Source organism: Lagopus muta, chromosome 5 (assembly GCF_023343835.1).
Source record: "Lagopus muta isolate bLagMut1 chromosome 5, bLagMut1 primary, whole genome shotgun sequence".
NCBI classification, from domain to species: domain Eukaryota; kingdom Metazoa; phylum Chordata; class Aves; order Galliformes; family Phasianidae; genus Lagopus; species Lagopus muta.
In genome coordinates, this window is record NC_064437.1 from 50715015 (window position 1) to 50739876 (window position 24862).

General features: G+C 36.3%; 1 protein-coding gene across 6 annotated transcripts in view; it reads right to left on the reverse strand.

The window, feature by feature from the left end:
* The window catches only part of PLCE1 (phospholipase C epsilon 1), a 148425-nt gene that overhangs the window by 112916 nt on the left and 10647 nt on the right, over positions 1-24862 (reverse strand). For all 6 annotated transcript variants that reach the window (XM_048947171.1, XM_048947170.1, XM_048947167.1 and 3 more), the window contains one exon: positions 10829-12405. In XM_048947171.1, the coding sequence (XP_048803128.1) occupies positions 10829-12001 (1173 nt within the window). In that variant the 5' untranslated portion in view covers positions 12002-12405. The remainder of the gene's footprint in view (positions 1-10828; positions 12406-24862) is intronic.

Here is a 24862-nt window from a genome sequence, read left to right on the forward strand (position 1 = left end):
CTCTTGGATCCACTGAGTCACAGGCACATGGGTATTTTCTGTGATTCTGCTTTCATCTTGGCTATTGTGTTTCTTGGCAAACTGGAGAAATTAAAATTAGGAAGAATGAGAGGAATCTGATCATTAACACTTAATGTAAAGATTAATGAGTAAATACCTATTTTTCCCCTGATGAGTACAACAGAAAAAAAGAAGTTACAAATGTACTATTCTCTACAGTATTATGGTGAAATAGACATTTAACTTCAGCCAAAAATACTAGCTCTTTTGGAAAGTCAGTTCCAGCCTAGAAGTGTAATACTACAACCATGTGCATATCACTTGTCTAATGTGAAGTCTAAATGTCGTTTAGTTCACTGAAAGTTTCAATGAAAAAATCCCCAAAAGATCACAGAAAGAAAAGAACCACTCCCCATTTTCCTTTCAAGATCTAGTGAGAATCTCTTTGGAAACCTTCCTGGTAAGAAAGACTAAAATGAAAGAGCAAGTCTTAGAGTCATCCACCAAAAGGAAAGGAGGGGCCTGAAAAGACCACGGGGAAAGACAGAAATAGGGGAGCAGATAGGGGACAGACAAAAAATAGTCATGGATTACAGCGCCTTCTTCAGGGGAGTGAGTGGTTCTGGAGCTTGGACCTTCACCTCAGACAAGGCTCTTTCTCTACTATTAATTGATAAGAAGGTCAGTGATCTAACAGGTAAAAAAAAATTAAAGTCCTCATCAAGGGAGTGAGTATCACTGGCCATGGAAATTGACATACTATTGACTGCCTCTGACTGTGCGTTTCTGTGACATCTGAGGGTGCAGACTAAATATCATCTGGTCACTTAGGTTACAGGAAGGATTAAAACACAGCAAGAAGAGGGCAATCTTTTCATTACTATCTACATGTAGTAACCAGAAAGGTGTTTATGACTCATTTTAATATTTTTAGAAAGATGTCTTAATACAGGACAAGAGATATGCTATCTGAACGTGTAGTAACTTCACCAGGAACAAAAATAATAGTGCACAAGCCATTGGTAACAGAAAGGTAATATCTCAACTTTTGCTCGATCTCCCCTGGTAAAGCTGCCCTGCTTTGTTCTGCAAAAACATGTGTATGAACTCAGTCCTAGAATTCAATTAAAATTACAAAAATGAACATGCTCTCTACCCCAACCAGCCTGAAAACTAGGGGGAGGTGAGAGAGAACAACTATGATTCAATGGTAACATCATCGTGTAGATCATAGATCAGATAAATCAAAATATTCCCATATGGACAAAAAACTTGGAACTGCTTGAAAAAACTCAGTCTCACACACCCAAATTCCCCACGTAAAGTTTCACCCTGCTGTTTCTGATGATGGATTGATTTTCCTGTATCAGGAGTTCCTTGTGCATCAAAAAGTTTGTAATCTGTGAAAGAACTTCTAGGAAAAGCAAACAAAACTCCATCTTCTGAATTTCACCTTAACTTTACTTGTAATTGTGTCCAACATATTTGTTTCAATCTCCTGTCATTTTAATAGGGAATTTTAATTCTGAAACAAACCACTGATGCATTTATCTTCTCAGCAGCTGAACCACTGAGAGGAAAAACAGGAAACAGCTGGTCAAGGCTAAAGTGCAATGAGAAACGGGTTCAAAACTAAAAAATGTGTCAAAAATGATCATAATTTACAAAGGCTTGATTTGGAAACATTGCAAATCCATGGCAAAGAAACAATGAGCAAGCTAAACAAAATATGAAATGATTCACAAATGCCTGTTAATGATGAAAGCCTGAAGAATTTTTTCTGCTCAAAAAACGCATTTGAGTTATTACAAAAGTCAAGTCCATTTCCCACTCACTATTAAAAAAAAAAAGAGAGGAGAAAAAAGAAAAAAAACTTGATAACTAAGAAAAAACGCCTATTTCCATCTATACTGCTAGAGAGCAAGAAAATCAATACACTGCCGCTTTAAATATGAACTATCCTATACTTCCCACCTGTTGGTAACCTCTACACATCTTCCAAGTATTTCAACTTTGGTGCCAAAGAGTACAAAGCCTCCTTTCACGATCATGGCGAAACACAAGAAGTCACTGGATTTTAAGTTCCAAAAGGATATGTAAGTTAGCCAGAATACAAGTAAATTTCCAAATATATGAATGTTTATGAAGCACTCTTTTTCCCCTTTAAGAACACACACATTTAAAAAACACAAGTCACCCAGTGCAATCTTAAGGCTGTAAACAATAGAACAGAAATCTAATGTTATGGTTCCCATGGCAACTGCAAGATGCTTATATAAAATAAAATATCTTACATACACACAGGGTCAGAACTACAACTGCACCAACTTTGTAGCATCATGCTCTAAGTCTGCAAATTTACTCAAGATAAATTCCTAACGGTTTTCTCTCAGGGGTCCTTTTCTTGATCCAGCTCATAGTAACACCTAGAACAATTCTCCACAGTTTGAATACTTTCTTATGTTTCTGCTGAAAGATAAACTATTCAGAATTATCACTCAGGCATAGAGAAGAATCTAAGTGTTGATTGGCCACATACTGGGAAAAAAAAAAAAAAAAAAAGGCAGTGACATTGGCCTTATTTGCTTTCAAATTAACAAAAATTAACAGTTGGAAATAGTGGGAAAAGCAGTTCTTAGGTTGGTTTTTAACTATTGGAAACTTAGGGTTCATCTCTTCTGCAGACTACAGTGCAGCACAGAGCTAACTAAGGTTATTAAGGTAAAAGAAAATTTAGCCACAGTAAGGAAGTGTTTGGGAGCAATTTGTCTTCTCCAACTCCTGAGTGCAGTAACTACCTGCCTCTAAGTCTACAGAACAGATGAGATCATTGTTTGTTTGTAAGGCAGCCAGGACATCAAACTCGAGCCCAGAACGAGGGCTTCCAAGTAGTCTGCACAGTAAAAATGCATGCAACGGATGCTTACCATAGGGGTTTCATATGCACATTTATACAGATATTTTTGTTTTCATTTGTAGGTATAAAACAACTACTTAATATTAACTTGGTGAACAGCTTGTTTTTAAAATGTTTGATGTAAAATTATGGATCTCTCGAGGCCAGCAGCTCAGCTCCATCTTGCACATGCTTCTTTTTCTCCCTCCAGTCACACTACTTCAATAATATATTTTAAACAGATTTCAATATGATGATGTAACATGAAACTAGTGCAGTTAGTAATACAGCCTTTGTTTTGCTCAGGTTTTACTAATGAAGGCCAGTGTCTGCTGATTGCTTGAAAACAATTTTCACTGTCAAGAGAATAAAATCAAAATAATCATGGGGTCTACAAGAATTAACTTAAAATATGATAAAAGCATATGCTATTATGCTTTTATTATAGAATTGAAACCTAAATTTTTGCAATAGTCAACTGACCTTACAGTTACTGGAAAAGCTAACTTTAGAAAAAAGAAAAGACTTTTATTGTCACAGAAGTGAAATTATTCAGAGTCCTGCAACAAGAGATTTTAACATAAAACCAAGGTTGTTTTTTGTTGTTGGTTTAGTTGGTTTTTTTTTTGCTACTATTGCACAACACTCCATACTGCAATGGCAAACTTTTGTGTAGGTATATCCTTATTTATAACGCTAAGGAAATCCTAACTTCAAAATAGCAAGAGTTATAAATCCAGAGATGAAAAGACTCTTCTGAATTTCAAACAAATGAGAAGGCAAGAATATGATCTGTAAGGAAGAATGAGTGCAAGCCAAGCCAACATACTTTCCTCTCTCATACTCAACCAGGGGATTGATGAGTGCATCTAAAAAAACGAGGCTTCAATCTCACTTTAAAAATGACTGTATCCAGATAGTTTCAAAGTTTGGCAGTATCCATTTTTAAACAATTTGCAGCTCTGTCTGATACATATGTTTTGCAGGGAAGGAACAGCTTTTAATTGTATAATTTTCTAGTCAAATTACTAGAAGAAAACCTAAAATGTGGTTTCAAATGTGAGAGTTGTTTGTTTCCAGCAATGCCCCACTTCCGACATTCCGAATGAAAGCTGTGTGCTGTCTCACTGCCCTGAGTCACCCCAGCCCAACTGCTGCACTGATGTAATTGGCTCTGGTTGGTGTGGGAGCACCCTCAGAGCCTTCTTGTCCCTTAACAGTCCAGTTCATATTCAGTTGGATAGTAACTGACAGCTGGATTATGTTCAATTCTTTTTAAGTTGTCACCAGCCCATACTTTCAGCTAAAATTCTTTGCAATCAGGGGCTCACAACTGTATGATATCAAATCACTAAGTAGTTGAATAGCCTTATATCTCATGAAGTATTGTGGCAAGTATCATTTTACATATTTTTATTGACATTTCACATGAATAAGGTACACATCTTCCAATTACTGTCAAAGAAAGCTTATCCTATTTTATAAAACTTTTCAAAATGTCCCAAAAAGACTGTGAAAAAGCAAAATAAACTGAAAAATACACGAAATCTCCTAGGTCCAGATTTTAGTTATTCACATGCCAACAGAGAGACCTTCATATGGCATAGTTTTTATTCAAGCATACCAGAGTAGTAAGCAACCCAAACTTTTCAACAGTTCATGTAAGTAATGAAGATAAGTTAGTTTCACCTGAGAAAGAATTCAGAAGCACATCCAACTTTAACACTGTAACACTCCAAAATGAACACTTTAATATGCAGCACAGAGATTTTCTAAAACAGATCTTCATGCTTCTTTACAGTTAATGAACAGTCACTAGAAGGAAAGTCAGAAAATGTGGAAAAACTGAAGGCATAGTATATTGCTCTTGCCAAGACTCCCACACTATTGGCTCTGACTACCTAAGTATGCTCACAGCTAAAACTTATTGTTCATCATTTGGCCCCAGACTGTTAAAGCCATAAGTCAGCTACAAAATAACACAACGTATTATGAGATTTATCTCTAACTCCATCACACATTATAGTAATAAAGTACAGGTAAAAAAAAGCCTCGACAGAGGCTAAATTTTCTATTTTTAAAGCTACCCTGAACTGAAGTAATGCAACCCAAAGCAAACATAAGCATAGAACTTAATTTAACAAAGTTCAATTTATTTTTACAGCACTTACTGAAGGGAAAACATAATTTCATTCCTATTTGGCTTCTCTTTTGCTTCTTTTTCTTTTTTCTTTTTTTTTTCTTTTTCCCCCCAAACAGTCAATTTTGCTAACAAACTTTTTTCTTTAAACAAAATACTAACTTCTATTCAGAAACAAAGAAATAAAAACTTAGACAGGAAACAGCTCATCCATATGTGCTAACTAGTTTAGCATATTCATATAAATCATTAAACTAAAAGCATGACAACATTAATAACAGGCAAAATCCTTAGACATTGACAGAAAAAAATCACTGTCAAAGTGGAAGCGAATCTCTGCCATTTGCAGTTATTTGCTTTATGTCATTTATTTCTTGTAAATGTTAGACTACGTATTTTGTTTGCAATGGGGAAAAAAATTCGAAACTCAAATCTGTCAAATCCACAGTAATTGTGGAGTATCAGTTCCCTAAAACTATAACATAAAAAGTGTTACATTTTTGGTATGCATTCAAACTCAGAGAAGGGAGGGAAAAACAGTCAATTTAAAGAATTCCATCTTTTCCATGTGGAGCAAGGAGGAAAGAACTATGAGGAAACAACATAATTCTATCAAAATAATGATATCACAGTAAACCAAGATCTGAAATTTCTACAGGAACAACTAAAAGAAATGAAAAATCACAAGAATTGAATGTTTTTTGGCTGCTTTGTGGTTTGGAAAGCTCACAGAGTCTGGTAGAATAATTTCACCCACACAACTCCTATCACCAGCTGATTTCTTGTGGCCACACACCAGCTAGCGTCTGTTCTAGGACATCATACCAGCCATCTCAGTGAACCACAGCACATTTCTGAAGACATTTATACTTCTTTGTATTACCATTAATACAGAGGGTAAGGCAGATGCTTCCAAGTTATTGTTTCACTTACAAGTTTGCAGTAGGCGACTGCGAGGCACCCCATCGGGATGTGACGTGGCAGGACCTCCCCTTAGCATAGATCTTCTAATGACATAAATTATGTTTTGAATACAATGGAAACATACATGTATCTTTCAAGATACTAATAGGTTAAAAAGAGAGTTGAACTATACTGACAATTAAAGGTTACTAGTAAATCCTACACTGGATAAAAGCAGCCATATATATATTTATTCTTATGAACATACAGGATTACAAACCCTACCTTTGATCACAAAGACAGAAGTTCATGTTAGCATTTCATGTAAAGTGATCTGGTATTTAGTGCAGTTGGTTGTCAAAACAGTCAAAACAGATGTTACTTCCACGACTGACAGCAATATGCCCATCTGGCACCATCTATCTGGAAATTCATTTAATAAATGCCCGTAAAAGAAGGCTGAAAATTCTAAAATCAAAATCAAATTGATGTACGTAACTTGTATTTTCAGAAATGCCACAAAGGTATTCAACAAAGATACATCCACTGGAGTGGGCTGATAGCTCTCTGGAAGGGGAAAAAAAAAAAACAAAAAAACAACAAACAACAAACAAACAAACAAACAAACCTTAATGGGATGAGAATCCCATTACATTATATTAACTTTCTTAACTTATTTAGAATTTGCAATTAACTTTAGGTTTAAAACTTCAGAGAAATGCCATACATTGAACAGAAAAACATTTGTGTCTGACTCTGTGTATTTCAAAATATTATCCAAGATTAGTATTTTAAATATCACATTAATTCACAGGACAATAAAAACTTTGTATCTACAGAACCTTTTCTCCCTCCTTAACTGTTTTGCTAAGAGATGTCACCAACTCTAGATCAACTTTATGGAAAAGTAGAATTCTTATTATAAGAATCCTTAAATAGTCATACGTAATCAAAAATCCTTACAGTGCATTGATCTGAATCAAACCCCCTCCCCACACACACACACAAAACCAACCAACCAACCAAACAAAAAACAAAAACCAGATGCTGAGTTATTATAGCAGATGATTAAATTAAGTATGAAATCTTAGATAAATCTAGTCTAAATTCATGTTTCTATGTGAAAGCAAACGTGCAGGCAATTTAAGTTTTAAATGTTGCTATGCTGGTATTCAGCAGGACAATAGAGCCTAGCCATTATAAAGAGCGGGCAATGTATTCCTGTGATAACTTTTATCTGACCAAAGTTCAGCCGGCCAGCAGAACTCTTGCTTCATGAAGCCGGAATTGTTGGCATCAGGAATGTAACCACACAGCAAAGATGGTCCTGGCCCTGCAAAATTAGCCTGGCTACAGAATTCAGCTATTACAAATTGCAACTACATTGTTACAGCTGCTGCCTGGAGATCCTGAGGTTGCCTACCTGGTTAGAAGGAGTCACCCAAGGGGACTCTAGAGCTTAACAGCTTGGTCAGTGGCAGGCCGGCCACTTCAGTCATAGGACTTTACCACTCCAGCAGTGCATCAGGAAAAAAGGAGGGGACTTCAGCACTATGAACCAAACATCTCACAGACACAGGTGATTCAATGTTTCTAGAAACTATGGCTTTTAAGCTTATACACTGCTAGTATGACGCAGCTGAGCTAAAGCAGCAGCTGCATTGCAGGAGGCCAAGCAAAGCTAATGCAAATGCTTACACTCTGTTTTCTTCCACAGCAAATTCTTCATATTTGGGACACTTCTACAATAGACTACCGTAAGGAGCCTGCACATCTTCACTGCTCCATCACTGAAAAGTAAATGTCCTTCAGATACAACAACTTTTCTTGTCTATTTGATCATAGTAAGCCTTGATTATATATATATATAAATATATATATATATATATTGCAACCATATATAGTTGCAAAAACTACATGCAAAATTTTAAAAATAATTTGACAACAAATCTCTCTACATACAGTGCATAAATAAAGTTCATAGGAGTACAAATTTGCATTTTAAATATCTATATACAATAATTATGTGCTATATTAAAAATATACTTGTTTTTCATATAATCCAAAGCCTCAGACCCACCTCCCTATGTAACAAAGTAAAAATAAACAGCAATAAAACAGCTCAATGTCTTTCCTTGATTAGCACTAGAATTTTTATGTAAGGGATATGCACAAATGAGAGCCACATTTTCCTACTTAAAACATAAAGGTCTCTATTGTTCCATGCTATGCCAGCACTGCTATGAAAACTTAATTTCTCTGACTTTTTCCCCTCGAGAACAGAAGCACTGTTCACTTAGCTGTTCCAAACAGAATGCATGCTCGAAGGGTGAGATAAGAGGAAAGGAAGAACAGATTACTATATTCATTTACTACTTATTGGTATGAAAGCTTCCTACAAATGATCATAATTCACTGAATTATTTTAACCCACCATGTACGTACAACAGGTCTGTGTATTTGTCACATCCACTGAGTTAATTTCCCTGTTTGTGTAAAAATATCTGTAAGGCTAATATAAGCCATAAACACAGAAATATTATTGCAGAAATAACACAACAGTAAAATCACAGGAAACAGACCAAATACTTGATTCATATTATACATTAAGAGATCAAATGCAGGGGTTAATAAGAAAAAAAATATATATTTATAGTCATCACCTGGGGGGAAAAAAAAAAAAAACCTAGAAATGTGCATTTAATTTTTTTTTTTTTTTTTACAAGAAAACACTCTCCACATTGTAGTTATAAAGATTGTTTTGCTGTGCCTGTTAGTCCTCTATTATAGCAGAATGCTTCCCACTTAAGTAATTATTCAGCAAGAACATCATGTTTATTTCCAGGCTGGCAGAGGAACTCCTACAGAAATTGCCTAATTAATGGCCTCACACCCTAAAACAATTCAGTATGATGTGGCAGTGGTGTGAAGTGGTGAAACACTGATGCACATTAAAAGCCCAAGTCACATCAGAAATACCTCATGAGGAACCCTAAACACATCCTCACCTTTCCATACTTAGCTGAACAGAAGTAACCCCAGACCTCATCCACAAAACTTCTCCCTTTTCCCTCAAAAAAAGCTTACAAATGAAATACAAACGCACTGTGTGAATATCTTGTAAGATAAATATGTGGCTCATATTAATTCCTTCATGGGAGTGTGACCACGCACCACGCAGTGAACATGCTGTGACAGCAAGTTTGTGCTTTCACAGATTAGGACATTAAATGCCACAGTAATAAGCAGCACCATAAACCTCCACCACCTGGCGCAAAACAAAACATACAGATCTGTTTGTGCAGCTTTTCAATTGCCTATTTAAATGGAAAAATATTTTTTGAAAGATACTAGGAGGGCAAAACTGTCATGGAGCTCCAGAGCCATCAAGTCCGTTCAACTGTAACACTGACAAAATGTCATGTAATCCATTTAATCAATTTAACAAATTCCACCATCATTCCACCATAATTCATTTTTCCACTGTTTCTGTCCTACTGAAGGCAGTTCCAGAGTCTCATCACTAACTGCTAGAAGCTTCTTCCAGTTCTCAACCTAAGTGCTTTGAGGACCAATTCATAAGCATAGCTGATTATCTCACCTTTACCATGGTTATCTTCCTCTCCCCAGATGTTATTCATACATCTCAACAAAGAATCACATCCTCTATTTTGCTAAGCTAAGGATCTTCTCATCTTACTCCTCCTGAAGCAGTTTCTCTTGCTGTGATCATCCTGCTCACTTTTCCTTCTCAGTAGTCACATTTCAGATTAATCCTTGAGTACCAACAGCCAAAATCCCCTTTATAAAATCCATTGACGATTACTTTATTTCTACCACAACAGAAAATCTTTCACTCTTTAATTCAAAATAACATATCCTGGATGTGCTATATTATTTCCACAATAACATTTGAGGCATTTATGATTTCAATTCTAAACTGAGAAAATTTTGTATTATTTCTTAAGGAAATAAAAATTAGACCTACAACAGTGCATTATTACATATTATTGAACCACTGTATATATATATATATAATTTTCAGTTTCAATATATATATATATATATATTTTCAATATATATATTGATATATATTATTGATATATATATATATTGATATATATATATTGATATAGATTGATATATATATATATATCAATATATATATATATATTTTCAGACAGAAGGATTGTAAATATCTGTAATTTTGAGAAAATACTTTATTTTTCAGAGTAACTATTTTTCATTATGATCTAACACTATGCACTTACTGTTAGATACAATTTATTCCAGGAAATGGTTATAATGTTAATATCAATAATGAGAAACAAACCCATCAAATTTTTAATAAACATATATATGCCATATATATTCAATTTCTGTATATAACTTATACAGAATGTATGTATGTATACAGAATGTATGTATGTATTAATGTGTACGTGTTTGTACATACAGACATGTATAAATATAAAATTATATGACATTTAGATTGCATATAAAAGGTATGTAATATGCAGATATGGTATATGCTTATATATAAGTAATATGTATTAAAAAAATTATACAGAAATTCAGAATTTATATTTGTGTATCTATATAAAATGTGCATATGTATACATTTATAACAATACATATAGATATGCACAAGTATATCTTTAATATAAATCTAAAATTATGCATTTTCCCTCAAACCAATCTTAAACCCAAATGAGTTTCTAAGGATAAGACATCTTCCGAAAAATAGTGTTCAACATAAGGTTCAGCATGGCCAAGTTAAATATCCTATTGTTACTATGTTTACTAATTGAAGGCATTTTGTTGAATGAAATGTCATCATGTTAGCAAGACTCTTATAAGTGAAAACAAAGAAATTATGAAAAGCTTACCTCATACCATAAGAAGGAATTAAATTCCCACTTTATTAAGCTCTGAATTATAGTTAGCTGTTCTGTTGTAATCCTAGAACGCTTCAAGCCACTGTTGTTTTTCTTCTGCTCAACATAATTCCAAGCAACAGTTCCAATGTGCCCTGAAGGTAAAGTTCTAACAATCGCTCTCGTTCCAGTATAAACTGATTTTTTAACCTCCTTATCATTTTTACAAAAACGTCTTATTAATAATGTGGAACGTTCCTTTTTGTTTCTAAAAAAATCCTCATCCATCTCTTCTTCACAGTTATCATTGCAGTCTTCAAAATGGCTCAGAAAGGGCTTTGAGGGCATCCTTCCAGTAAAGTTGTTTCCAAAGAAGCTGTGACCCGAGCACACTTTAGCCTTTCGTGGTGCTCTCTCCAGACAGAAGTACTTATCCCTTAAAGCGTCATCATACAAGTGTTGCCCATTTTCATTCTCACAATTATTTGTCAACTCCACTAATGTGCAAGTGCATGCCGGGGAAGCAGTAGTGCTATTATTGCCAACACTTACTGGCTGTAAGCAGTCATTCAATATGAAGCCATTGTGCAATTTGCACAAAGCCTTTGATATATTCCTTTCACTAGCACAATGAAAGTGAAAAAAGGCTACTTCATCAGTATCATTGCCATCACTCTTATTTACTGCTGTCTGGCTTCTTAGTGAAGGTCCATTCATTTTCAACTGAATTTCAGCAAGCATAGCTCTTTCCAGTGAAACAGGAATTCCAGTTTCTAGGCACACCTCTCCCCCTGCTAAAGGGCCACAAGATTTATACAACTGACCGTACGGGATATTGCTCTTGTAGTTCTTCTGCACAATGTTACAGTTAATGTTAAGAAATTGCACTGAATCAGAGATGGCATTATTCCTCTTCCAGAAGCTTTCATTAATATTGTCATCAGTCATTTGTTTATTTGTCAAAGTGAATATTTTGGGCACTGAGCCCTGAAGACTTTCTTCTTCCAGCCTGTGTAAATATGAGACAGCGCGTGTGGTTTGCCTTCCTGGACTGGCAGTATGTCTTTTTATAACACTGGTGTCCAAAGCATTTTCAGTATTTTCATCTCCAGCTGACTGAGCAGGTATCACTTTACCCTGCACGACAGAGACCAGAACAGAAGCTGTCATCTCTTCAGAGGTCATCTTGACAGTCTTTAGCTGCTGAATGTGTGGTGGGAAGGGAGTGTCTACAAATCCTCACTCCATTATTTCTGCATAATAAAAGAGTGCTAAATAACCAAGAAACACATGATAAAACACATGCTGACTACTTGCTCCTTTTGAACCAGGGAAAAAAAGAAATAACTTTGTTGTTGTTATTTTACTGTTGGACTACAGGGCTCTCTTGGTTGCATGTTATTGGCAAGAAATGCAAACATTTTCAAACCAGCTTCTTAATGTAGTACAGCTTTTCAACTTGTCTCTTCCTACAATTAATTCTTCTATATGTAGCACATACATTGTTGCCTTAGGTTGTAGAAGACCAAACACGTAATCCATGCCAAAGATACACCCACTCAATAGTACATCCAAAAAGTTGAGGTTTTCTGTAAATAAAAGAAAAAACATACATATTTTAAATAGAATCTATGGCATAAAGTCCATCATCACAGTTATGACAAAACAAAATTGTTTTGGTGTAATGCAGCTTTTGTTCACAGTAACCTTTACAGTATTACTGCGCAACCATGAACAAAACACAGTTTTTTGCCATAAGTTTATCACTGATAAAGTCAAGCAGGAAGGCAAAGTAAGTTAAAATACTAAACCATTTATAAAAAAAATCAGGAAGGCTTAAAAATCAAAGTGATTTGACATGTAAAAACTATTTTATTACTATTCCTATATTACTCTCCTCAATTTACTATGATTAACATTTTATTTTAATCTTAGAATATCAGCTTTCATCCTTACTGGTTGCTGCTCTTCATCCAAAATTAGTTCGCCGCAAACCAAAAGATAAAATGCACTCTTTAGTAAACAGGATATCTGATATGCCATTTTCTCATGAAATGAAATGCTAAAGTACAACTAAATGCAAGAGTTTTCCTGCAATTGATCTCATGAGAAAGCAAAAACAAATTTAATGAAAAGTTACATTCAGCTACAAATATGATGACGTAAGGTTTGCTAGCTTTCTTTCATTCAGAAAGTAATTATAGTTAATGCATACCAAAAAAAAAAAAAACAAAAAACAACAACCAACCACAATGCAATTTAATCCTTAAAACAAGGTTTCAATTTTATTGATGTAACAATGGAAGAGATATGAGGGAGAGCTGCAAAGGAAAGTGACACTGACAGAACAAAGAGCCACAAGTTTCACATTCTCCACACATTACAACACTCGTGTGCATGCCAGAGCAGCACAAGGATGGAGACCCCAGTCCTGGACAAGAGGAAGTTTTATCATCAGAAATAAAATAAAAGCTGGAGTTCACTGAAGAGTTGTAGAGAAGGAAATAGCAGTAGTTAGATAGAGTGGTGAGGACAGAATTAAACTAGGATCATACAGTTCACAAAACATCCCATAAAATAAAATTCTGTGACAGTACAAATGCAGAGAAGATGCATTAAGAAAGCAACACCTAAGCAATTCCTGAAGCCTGTATCCCACGATGGACTCCGTAAAATAAAGTCGTATCCTGAATTTCATTTTAGTTCACTTTAAATATTTGATAGTGTGGTTTTTTTGTTTGTTTGTTTGGCTTGAGCATAAATTTTTGTTTGAATTGTTTTTAAGAAAAACACACACAGACACACACAAAAACAACTAAGAATCTTAGCAATAATTTTATCCTAACATTTCCTATCCTTTTTCCCTGTCTTTGGTCAAATCCCTAGATAACAACTTCCATCACTTTTTAGGACCACACACTTGAAGAAAACTGAGAGCAACTAATCTAGAAATACTCTGATTTTATTTCTTCAAGCCTAAATCTACATACAGCAATGCTTATCAAAGCGGGGTGGAGAGGGGGGGAAGCTAATAGGCAGCTGCTTCTTCTTGATCTTTGTTTTACTCATGATTTTTTGTTGCTATACAAAATAACAATACTTCATAACAGATACAAAACATGCATATCTTAGTCTTCAGTACCCTTTGAAAGATTTCTTTCATCTATCTAAACATCTCAGTCTATTGATTCATCCTTCCTGTCTGCAGCAGAAAAATTCCATGCAATCCTATGAATATACAAGTAACTGAAATATATTCACAAAAATACTCTCTGTAATACTGCTAAGCCAGAAATAAATACTAATGGAATAGGTTATTACTGCAAAGAATATACCATTCATTGCGCTAGTTGATCAATTAAATCCTTACTAAACAATGTCACTCTAAGAGGACAAAAAAAAAACACTTAATTACACAACTTTGACAGCTTGTGTAAGTGAATTCAAGATCACAAAAACAACCACATATTGAAATTCTTTCATCATTCTTTAATGGAGAAACTTTAAAATCATAATATTAGTAATAAAAAAAAAAAAAAAATCACATTGCTGATTTGCTTCTGCAAACACAAAACTCCATAAATCAGAGGTCCATTTATATCTCAGAGACTGCCCACAAAGCTCATTCAGTGGCCCAGACTGTTCTTCCAGGGTTTTCCCAAAAGCTTCCTTCAACTTCCTTGTCCCATCTCTCTTGACATCGATTTCCACATACACAGCCTCCAAACTGCTTCTATCAGATCTCTTTTTCCTCTAGAAAATTTCATTCCAAATCTTCCCCATCACAGACTTTTTTGCTCACCCTTCTCCTCAGCTCCAGAGTCTACATGCCTGCCTGTCCCCCAGCATCACTCTTCTATATGTGTCTGTCTGAAATCTACTTCCTCAGGACTAATGTCTGCTTAAGAGTATCTATGTCTACATCCAGCTGCTCCCATCCTCTCATGGCCACTGCAATGTGATAGGGAACTGATCCACCTCAAGAATTCTTTGCTCAAGTATCTTTACAGCTAGATCACTTTCCCAATCCAGTCTCTGTATGGTTGTGGGAACACCTGTGCTACAACAGCAAACAGACAGCACTGGGAAGAGAGGAAAAGGCCACTTCAATTGGTTTACACATTTCTGCAATCTGCAAATGTAGTTTGATGTTTCAGCTATGTCCATCCAGCATCTGGCCATCACCAAAACTGTCAAATTCCCTCCTGTCTGCACTCCAGGCCTTCAAGTCCCCATTACCTCCCCTCATACATCTTGACACCACAGCTCCACTCAGTTAAGTTGATTCAGCCACAGGATTTGTCAGGAAACTTCCCTTTTCACCCAAACAAATTGATTTGCCTTGTGGTCAAACGATCACTCAAACATACAGGAATAAAATATCAGAACTGCTTAGCAGGGACCGCACATCTCAACAGCTGATTGAGTTTAGATCATGCTTGCTATGATGTCTAAAACCACCCTGAGCATAAAACCACAGAGTAAGAGAAAAGCTATCTAATGCATGGGTATGTTAAAATCTCATAAAGCAGCAAGTAAAAAGCATAATGCCTCTGATCTGTAGACAACTGCAAAACTATCTCAAACTGAGCTCTGTTTAACAGATGACAAGGGTTTCACATATCCTCCATTACTCTCCTCTCAGTTTCTGCTTTCCACTGTAATCAACAGAATTCACTTTAGCATGCCCAGCAAATTCCTTAAAACGTTGGAATTCATTAGACAGGTTACAAAGCATGCTAATAGTGCTATAAATGTTACCAAGTGCAGAACTCACAAGCTCAACCAATAAAACAGCACTTTGCAACTTACTGCAAAATTGCAGAATTTTCACTCCCTATGCTTTCCTCTACCTGCATATGGGTGGCCAAAGCCTAGATCCTTGTATAGAAACCTCAAATATATAAATGCATTTGCATATAAAATTATTCAAAACCACATTTTCCTGTTGCACATTCAGCTCAAAGCACACTGAATTCACAGCTAAATCTGCATATAAAAGCACATGAACTAGATGATTAAACCTGCATTCTATCCAACACATGTTAATATTTCCTAAAGCCAGTAGATTAGCTGACGAAATCCATTAATAATCACACTGGTTTATTTTACAAGGCTCAAGTTATGTCAGAAACGTAATGCGCTCCTTCTACTCAGAAAAGGAAAGTAAAAATATAAGAAACTAGTTCCAGCATTAGTGAATCATCTTGGATTCATAGGTCAGCCAACAAAGACATAGGAATAATGAAAATAAACAATGTGGCGACCTTTCAGCACACATTCACAAAATATATTAAGCCTGAAAACACAGGACACAAAACCAATTTGCCTACTTTTTTTTTCCACTGCTGCATACAGTTTAAGACTAAAAGTTCAAGCCAGTTGTAATTAGTATTAAAAATAATTTAAAATAATATTTAATAGTTCCTCATTCCCCAGCTATTTGGGATTAAAGATCACAACAGACTAGGTAAAACATACTGCCAGAATAATCAGAGACTATAAAACTGGTATCAGTTTAACCTTTAATTGCTTATTCAAACTAATTTCCTATTGAAATCAATAGAAATTCTTATTTAGATAAAATAATAGAGTATGCCAAGATTACTGTGCTATTTAGCCTAAGGTAGATACCTTTAGATACCTAGAGGATCAGAACAGTCATACAGTGTGGTACACCAAAGAGCCTTTAGATACTAGGCTGCCAGGGAAAAGATGATTAGCTCAACAGTTGAAGATGCTGCACTGTGGGAAGAAGCAGAAACTCTGTCAGTGGCAAAGCAGGGCTATGGGCCTCATAGTAAAGATGAGGATTATTCAGAGAAGTTGCATGCTGCCAGAGATGCCAAACTCAATTCAGTATTTGTGATGCTGTGGGAGATTTAGGGAGAAGTGGGTAAATGCTTGGTAGGAGCCAAGAGTCTAGAGAAAAAGGGGGACTGACAGACATATGTGAGAGAGAACAAGGCGCATGCCAATGGTTTCCATGGGCAAAGTGCTACTAGAGTGGGATGAAAGGTAATTCAAGACAGCTGAAGGGCAAATGCAAGCTGCCTGAAAATCTCTGCTTCTTCAAAGGCTGTGCTGAGATGCTATTCCAGCAACTTTCATCCTACGTGTTTTGTGTATATGGTGACCATTCATCCTAAATTGAGTTTCAGCAAATTAATAAATATGGCCACAATGCACATGGTGTAAGCAACCAGCAAGTACGAGATTCCTGGGAAACAGTAAACTAGTGGAATATTTTGGCATGGGTTAAGTGGATACAAAATCGTAAATCATTATCTCATGCCACGCAGAAAACTGTGTTTAAACAATGTAATCTCAGTTTAAGCCCTTAAGGAAACAACTGATTCCTGAGAAAGGTTGTTTGTATACTATGACTGCACATTAGCAATAAAAATGAGTTTATTCAGGTCTTTTTTAAGAAATAAATAAACTACAGGTTTTTTCCCAGACTAAGTTCTTAAAAGGAGTAAGAAAACCACATTTATTGACTCCTCTTTAATTTACCCTTTTATCCTGTATCACATACATTAATAGATTTTAGCTTAGTGTCTTATCTCAGAAAAAAGCAGAACAGACTAGTGTAAGAACAGGACAACAATGTGTCACCATCAGTTTTCTAAATCTCTCCTCTGCCCAAGGAACCACAGGGAACCAGTAATGAAGAAATAGTCAGGCCCTTAAAAATCATTCAAGATGTGCACAAATCCATTTCAAACAGTTGGAGGCAAGTTATAACAACATTTTACTTGGCACAAAGCATCGTGCAGAATCTCAGATTTACCACCAGTGTCTGTGCTTCAACAACAGCAAAAAACATCTCGAAGAACAACAGTATTTATACACCCATGTCAAGTTAGAGAGGCTTTTTTCCTAATTTCTAGAATACTTATCTAAACATGATCTAGTATTAGATGTCTCAAGCTACACAAATGGTTGCCAGATGGTGAACCCTCAACTGCCTCATCATTCATCACTGCGTTAGGCAGAATCTGAAGCTCCTGCCAGATACCAGTTCCAAGCTGCATTTCTTTACAGAACCTCAGTTTCTGTACAAGCAGAAGCACTGAGAGAACCTGCGATTGAGTTCATCTTGCTGTCAGTGTCAGTTCTTTGTAGATCTGAAATTATGCATTTAAGTAAACTTTGTTCAGTGGTTACTTGAAATTCATGCTAAATGACCTAATTCTTGAAAGCAGTAATTTCATCATCAACTCTCTGATGAGTCCTCGCATCTCAAATGCATGACTCCAACCATTAAAAGTGAGATTATCCCTTTCCATCTTTAACCAAGTATTTCTGGAACACACTTTCCATAACTCTGAAAATGGTCTTGAGCAGATGAAAAGGATTTCAGAGCACTAAGTCCCATCAGGAAAAGGGAGAGGGGTAGAATCTGAAACAAAAATCTTCAAAGAGCACAGAACAACTGACAATTGAATGCATATAGAAGATAACAAATAATGCTTATGCAGAAAGAAAAACAGGAAATAGTAATAACAATAAGAAATTTTAAAAATCAAGTAAAAGAAAAAAGGACCAGTGCATCAGAATTTCAAGATGTAGGAAATCAAAAGCAATCATGCCAAGTATGCAGAAAAGGACAAGATTAAAAATGAGATCTGAGGTGTAAGATAATCAACTGGCAGACTCCAACCAGATTAGTTGGTCCCTCATTCCCCACCACCTTAAACAAAGAATTTTCCCTATCTCCTGAATGTGAACTCCTTGAGAGAAGGGAATACACAGATTTAGAGGAGTGAGACAATGAAAAAGGAGTCTTCCTCCATAACCACAACCATCTGGTCCCACTCACATCATCATATGAGTTGACAGAAACAGTCCAAGCACAAACCAAGGAGAACATGGAGAATCCAGGACCAATGCAGGAATGTATATGCAGCATCTCACATTGAGACAGTATTAACTGGTCATCAAAATACATCCTAAAAATAAATCTACCAGAACACAGGCATGTAAGCATAAAAATCTGAGTGGTAAAAATCAACATAAGTTACTACTAACAAATAAGATAAAATACAACAAAGAAGAGACCATAAGGAAAGATCCATTACTTAAAAGGCAGGAAAAGAGATTTATGAGACAAAGAAGACAAATCTTTTTTGCCTGTATTCTTTCCTTCAAATAATAAGTGTATTTTAGATCACATTTAATTGATCCTTACACAGTTTTAAACAAAGGCCAAAAGCTCACAACACGTTTCAGGTGGCATCTGCTGGATCTGATTCCAGTCAGCACTTCTATCACGAACTTTCAAGTCAGATTATGGTAAATTCAATAAGCTTTGATGGTACAGAACTGGGAGATGTTAAGAGTCTGACACCTAATTATGCCTCAGCACAGGGAGATTTCCTGACATCCTTTCAAGCCTCAGCTCTTCAAGGTTTACATGATCTAATATGGACAAGTTTAGTAGGGAAGTTCTATTTAACCACTTCATAATTCAATCAGTGTACATCTGCTAATTTTTTTTTTATTATTATTATATTTTTTAAGCATACAGGTTCTTTGGAAAATATGCATCACAACACACAACTAGTTCAGAACGATGAGATATTTCAGAGGCCTTTTCATCCAAAACCAGCAAGATTCAGAACTTCTTCTGCCTTTAATACTTTCAAAAAATTGACAAAGAACATATCGTTGACTGTCCCTACTTCTTTCTTACCTGACTCTCAAGATTCTCTATAGAGGTGTCTTTTTAGTGTGAAAACACTAGAAACCCCAACACTCCCTCTCAGTGTCTGAATAAACTACCTTTTCCTAGTTTCTATTTAACTTTGCTTTAGCCCTGAACTAAACTATTATGAAGGAAGATGTGCCCCAACCCCAACACAAAAAGAAAAGGACAAGTAACACCTTTGTCTCTTTCTGCTTCAAGCAGGTCTCTGCAGAATTAGCTCTGCCTTTAAAAAGGGGATTAATGGAATCTAGTAATAATGCATCCTTAATGACAGAAGATCAAAACTGCCTCATTCACTCAGGCCCACCCAGGGTCTTGCACAGATCTTCACTGAACAGCAAACAGCATTCCCACTGCACTGATGTGTGTGAACTTCAGAACCAATAATCATTCTTTCAAAACCTTTGAAACGCCTACAGCTTCAAATAAGGAAATAATGCAGCTATCATCCCATTTCAAGGCTTTGTCTACCTTTGAGGATTTTGTGCTTCTGGATTCAATGCCACCATTCATAGTTTTTGTTCTATGCTTTAACAAGTTCCCAAGTTCTCCATGTACACCTCTACATTCTTGTTGTTTCGCAGCCAATTTATGCAGTTTCTCCTCAGTAAATGAAGCACAGTCAGTTTGTTCACTAATATTAAATATTTTAGAAAAATAACAGAAGAATCTTCTTCTGATTGGATTAAGAAGTTCGGCAAGCAGAAAGAAGGAAGAGGATGTAGAGGAGTTTTGTGCACAATCTCAAATACAAATCACCTTAAAAATACTGCAAATGGTGTTTCCCTTAAAATACAAATGACAACAATGATTTTCATCAAAACACAAACAGTAAGTATGGGAAGATTGATTGGATGTATTTCCTCTCAGTTGTCTGTCATTTCTGTGGCCTCAAAGTGTGAATACAAAACAGAACACTTGCATGCAAGCATAATTGCTCTGAAATCTGGTCATCAGATTCAAAATCTGCAGCTTTGAAACATTAACTATTTACAACAATAAGTACCACTTGTAAACACGGTATACTCCCTCCATTTGTGATGTTTTCACGGATATCACCTTAACCAAACCAGCGTTTGTCAAAGAGTTTTTTCAAGCCTTTAGAAGATAGTGCCACCAGCTCAGCCCTACCTCAGGCTGAGTGTTTCAGACTCATGGGCAGGGCTGGGACTTTACAGCGTGCCAGCCAAACTCAAAGCTCTGTATGGAGCAACATCTATTAGTCCAACCAAAGCTTCTCCCTGCACAGGCCCAAGGGAAAGAAATGTGCACATCGGTTTCTACAGCAGCACATTTCTTTACCCAGATACTACAAGAACAAGCATTAATTCTGAGGATCTTCTGAGCAGCTTGCAACCAAGCAATACTTCAAGCTCAAGGTAAGAATGGTAGAAACTATATCAGCACTATTATTTTTCATCCTCCCCTGTCCTGAAGGTGTATCAGAGAGGTTAGTATCACAAGGCAGAAAACCCTGCCCTTCCAGCAGGAAACTCCAGTTCTGGCAATCCTCTTTCAGGATTAGAATCAGTTAGATTCAGTGATCCTCAATGGGTCTGTTCCAACTCAGGGCATTCTGTGATTCCATAACCTTGTCCCAGAACAATAAAATGCCACTGGTATGTAGCTTTCCCAACAGGTAGCACTTCTGCCCAATGGGAAGCCATGCTTTTAAGGGACACGAAGAGGCAGTGACTTATATTTTAGTAAAATATAACAGTGCGTTACCATGAAAACTATCATCTTACTAAAGTTTTAAAATTATTCCAAACCAGGTCATATAACAAGAAACAAAAATACCTCAGGTTCCTAGCTTTGATTCTTACTCCTCATTGCATTTTCTCATGCCAAAACCCAGGCCTTCTCACTGTCCTCTCTATCACTGTCCTGCATATATACCACTAGTCATAATTGTAGCCACGTGATGAGAACAGAACAAATCTGTAATAAAAATATTTCTACTAAAAGTCTGATAGCATGCTAGAGATGCATTAAATCACCACAGTTTATCTTCTGTAAACCTCACTAACACTTTTATTCACATTGTGTTAAGCTACAGTACTCCTATTAAAACTTTTACTTGAGTAATAATATATTACTGCTGAGCTTTCCTAACTATAATAAAAGTAAGTCCATTAAAACCCAGTATGTTTCAAATAAAATTAAAAATAATCAGTAAGTGAAAAAGTATTCAGTTGTCTACCTACACATTTATACTTCTGTATGGCAATTAGGAAGTTTCTTTATAAATACACTGTTATCCCTTCCAAGATAAATGGAACCATACATGAAGAAAATTCTGTTCACAGCAACTTCCACACTCTTTCCTTAAGTTCTGCTTGCATTTCTTTAACAGCTTAACCTATGTAAAGGAAAGAGTTTTGAAGACCAGGGTAGAATGTTACCATATATCACTATTATGCATTTATTGAAGATCTTCAAAATAACTGCAGTGAATGACTGCATCCCTTCTAAACAAATGCAGGTATATTGCTTTTCTTCGTTATCTTTCCAAGCCTCTATGGAAGTAGGCTGTTAAGTATTTCCATCTGGCTGTGAGACTCCTACTTATTTCCAGTGACTTATTACTGCACACCTGGGCTTCATTCTTTCTTTTGGGAGAAAAAGATAACCTTAAGCAAATGTTCAACTTAAGTGCAGCCATCATAAAATGACTCACTCCTGGGCAGTACAGTCAAGCTTCTTGCTTCATGAATAGTAAGAATTTGGAATTCTAAACATGAAAATCCTCTCCCTTGATAAGATGGGACTTTATCCCAGACCCTTAGTCTACTTCAGTCTTCATAATATAGTTAGCTGGGGTAAGAATGGATTCCACAAGCTAATTCTATATTTATCTCACACAAACAATCACTTGTTCTAAGTTTGTTACATTTCTTAAAAGTTCATGTACTTTCAGCTGTATAAATGGAAGGAGAACTTTAAGTAGTGAAATTCCCAGTAATGAACGTATTTCAGGGGATGCTTGATGTTCCTGCAGAACATGCAGTAGCTAGAAACAACAGAACACAGTATCACTTACCTCAGATACTTCTAAAAGGAGCAAATTCTGGCTTTCTGCAGATTTCTCTAAGTTGAATAATAAAGCTACCTAAAGAGATGCCTGCTATAACTAAAGTGTTTCTTACAATTGGGGTATTACTAAGGATTTTCTCCTACCCAGATCCTCTGCTATGTTACAATGGTCTACTCGCATCAGAGCAACTTCTTCATAGCCAGAATGATTTACAGAACTTCTGTACCTGAACATCAGTATGAAATCTGTTATCTAGCATCCTTGAGAACTGCACTTTTGTAATGAAAATGATTGCCACAGGCTAAGTTCAAAAGTTGGCAGGAAAGACATAATGACACACTGTGTGACTTTGTAAAGTCGTTTCCATAAGAAACCAGGCTAAAAATGCAGTCATAACTTGGAAAAGGACACTTCCTTCTCTGGAACACCCTTTTTTAATTTGACATAAGCAGCGGTTTGTGCCAGAGACTCTGCCCATATCCAAACAACACTGCTTATTAAAATCTGGAAATGCTACTAGGGAATGCTGTTCTTTTCCCTCAACTAGATACAGTAGATATGTTTTAATTACCTGGGCATATGGACATAAGATATTACGTTAAATGACTATTATATATACAGGCTACAATTTAGCTAAGATTAGCTTATATCTATTTGATTGCACACCCTTGCTGCTAACATATTACTTAATATACTTAGCCCAAAAGGATCTTAGAATGCCTATTCACATGCCTGATGTGTATCTCAAGATTCAGAAAAAAAAAAAAAGTGAATGCCACAGTTAAATAAGCCAGTGAAGCAAATCACAAAAAGTACTATCAAAGATAACAAACTAGTGCACGCATGCTGAAATGCTCAAGGTTATTTCTGCTGTAACAGTTAATAGAGATAAAAACTACTTTTTTGGTGTATTATTTCAATATTATAATGACAAAACAATGCTGAAACTAACACAAAAATAGATGATGCTAACCTGGGCAGGCTCATCACAGGTATCTTTAAGAAAGCGTCAGTGCCCTGAGTGCACCAAGCCCTTAGGTGCTGAAAGCAGCTGCACCCACAACCCCCACAGCATTCCCACCAGCCATTTCAGCTCAGGCTCATCCCCCAACTCAAGCTGAGCGTCCCAAGCCAACGTGGCTCTGTTCTGCACTACTTCTGACATTCTGACCAAGCTCATCAGACTGACATCTGACCAACCACCAGCTTGTGCTGCCCTCCAGATCTGTTGATTGACCCATATGTCCTCCCGTGGCTCTCCCCTGCAGCTCTGGGCAGGAGGTCTTGGACCTCACTGCAAGCTAGAATCATGTTCTCATGGCAAATGATAAGAAGCATTTCAGGAAATCTGTGATGTAGTGTCATAGTTCACTGAACATAACATCTGTACGTCACCTACAGTGAGAAGGTCACAAATGGTGACGAGGAGGTTGTTTTGAAATGCGCAACCAAACACTATCAGGCTGATATTTGGGTGACAAACTGGAAGATAAAGAGTAGCCACAAGCCTTGTAATCTGGCTTCTCTGCTGCAAGATGGCCATAGTGGCTTCATGTAAAGAAAGAATCCCGTGCACTGGATACCTAAGTCAACCTGCAGAACTGATGGTTGGAATGATCAGTAACCTTGGCAAGCAGCTGAAGGGGTTATGAAGCAATATTGGAATGAAAAGAGATCTCTGAGGAAAGGCAAGGCAGCAAGCAAAACTAATGGTCCGTGTAATCTTGCAATCTACACTGTTTTCAAAAAAATGAGCAAGAAAAAACTGTCCATGCTAATAACAGTGTTTTGCCTACAACACAAACATATAATGTTTCAAAACAGTGTAAAAACAATCTCAGAACACTTTTTAATGCAACATGTATCAGCTCCATGCCACAACCTATCAAATTCATTGAAGATAAGTAGGGAAACTGTTTTAGGATGATAACTCAACGACGCTACATTCTGCAGCACTAATTTTACCAGTCCTTCCAACTACCCACTGGACCTTGGACCTTGAGAAGTCAACAAGGAAGAAGCAGATCATACACGAGGAGAGTAGTACTGCCCAGAAATGTAGAACAGGGTTCATGCATAACTGTAAATGACTTAAAATAAAATAAAATAAAATAAAATAAAATAAAATAAAATAAAAAATCACATAAAAGCAGCACAGGTAAATGAAAGCAGACTAACCTGTCCCCTGAGAGTTCAATTCTTAATTTGTCCTTTATGGCATGCTACTGCCACACATCAAAACAGTCACCTGCTCCCTCAGACCTTTTCTGTTGTGATCTTTTCCAGATCAGTGCAT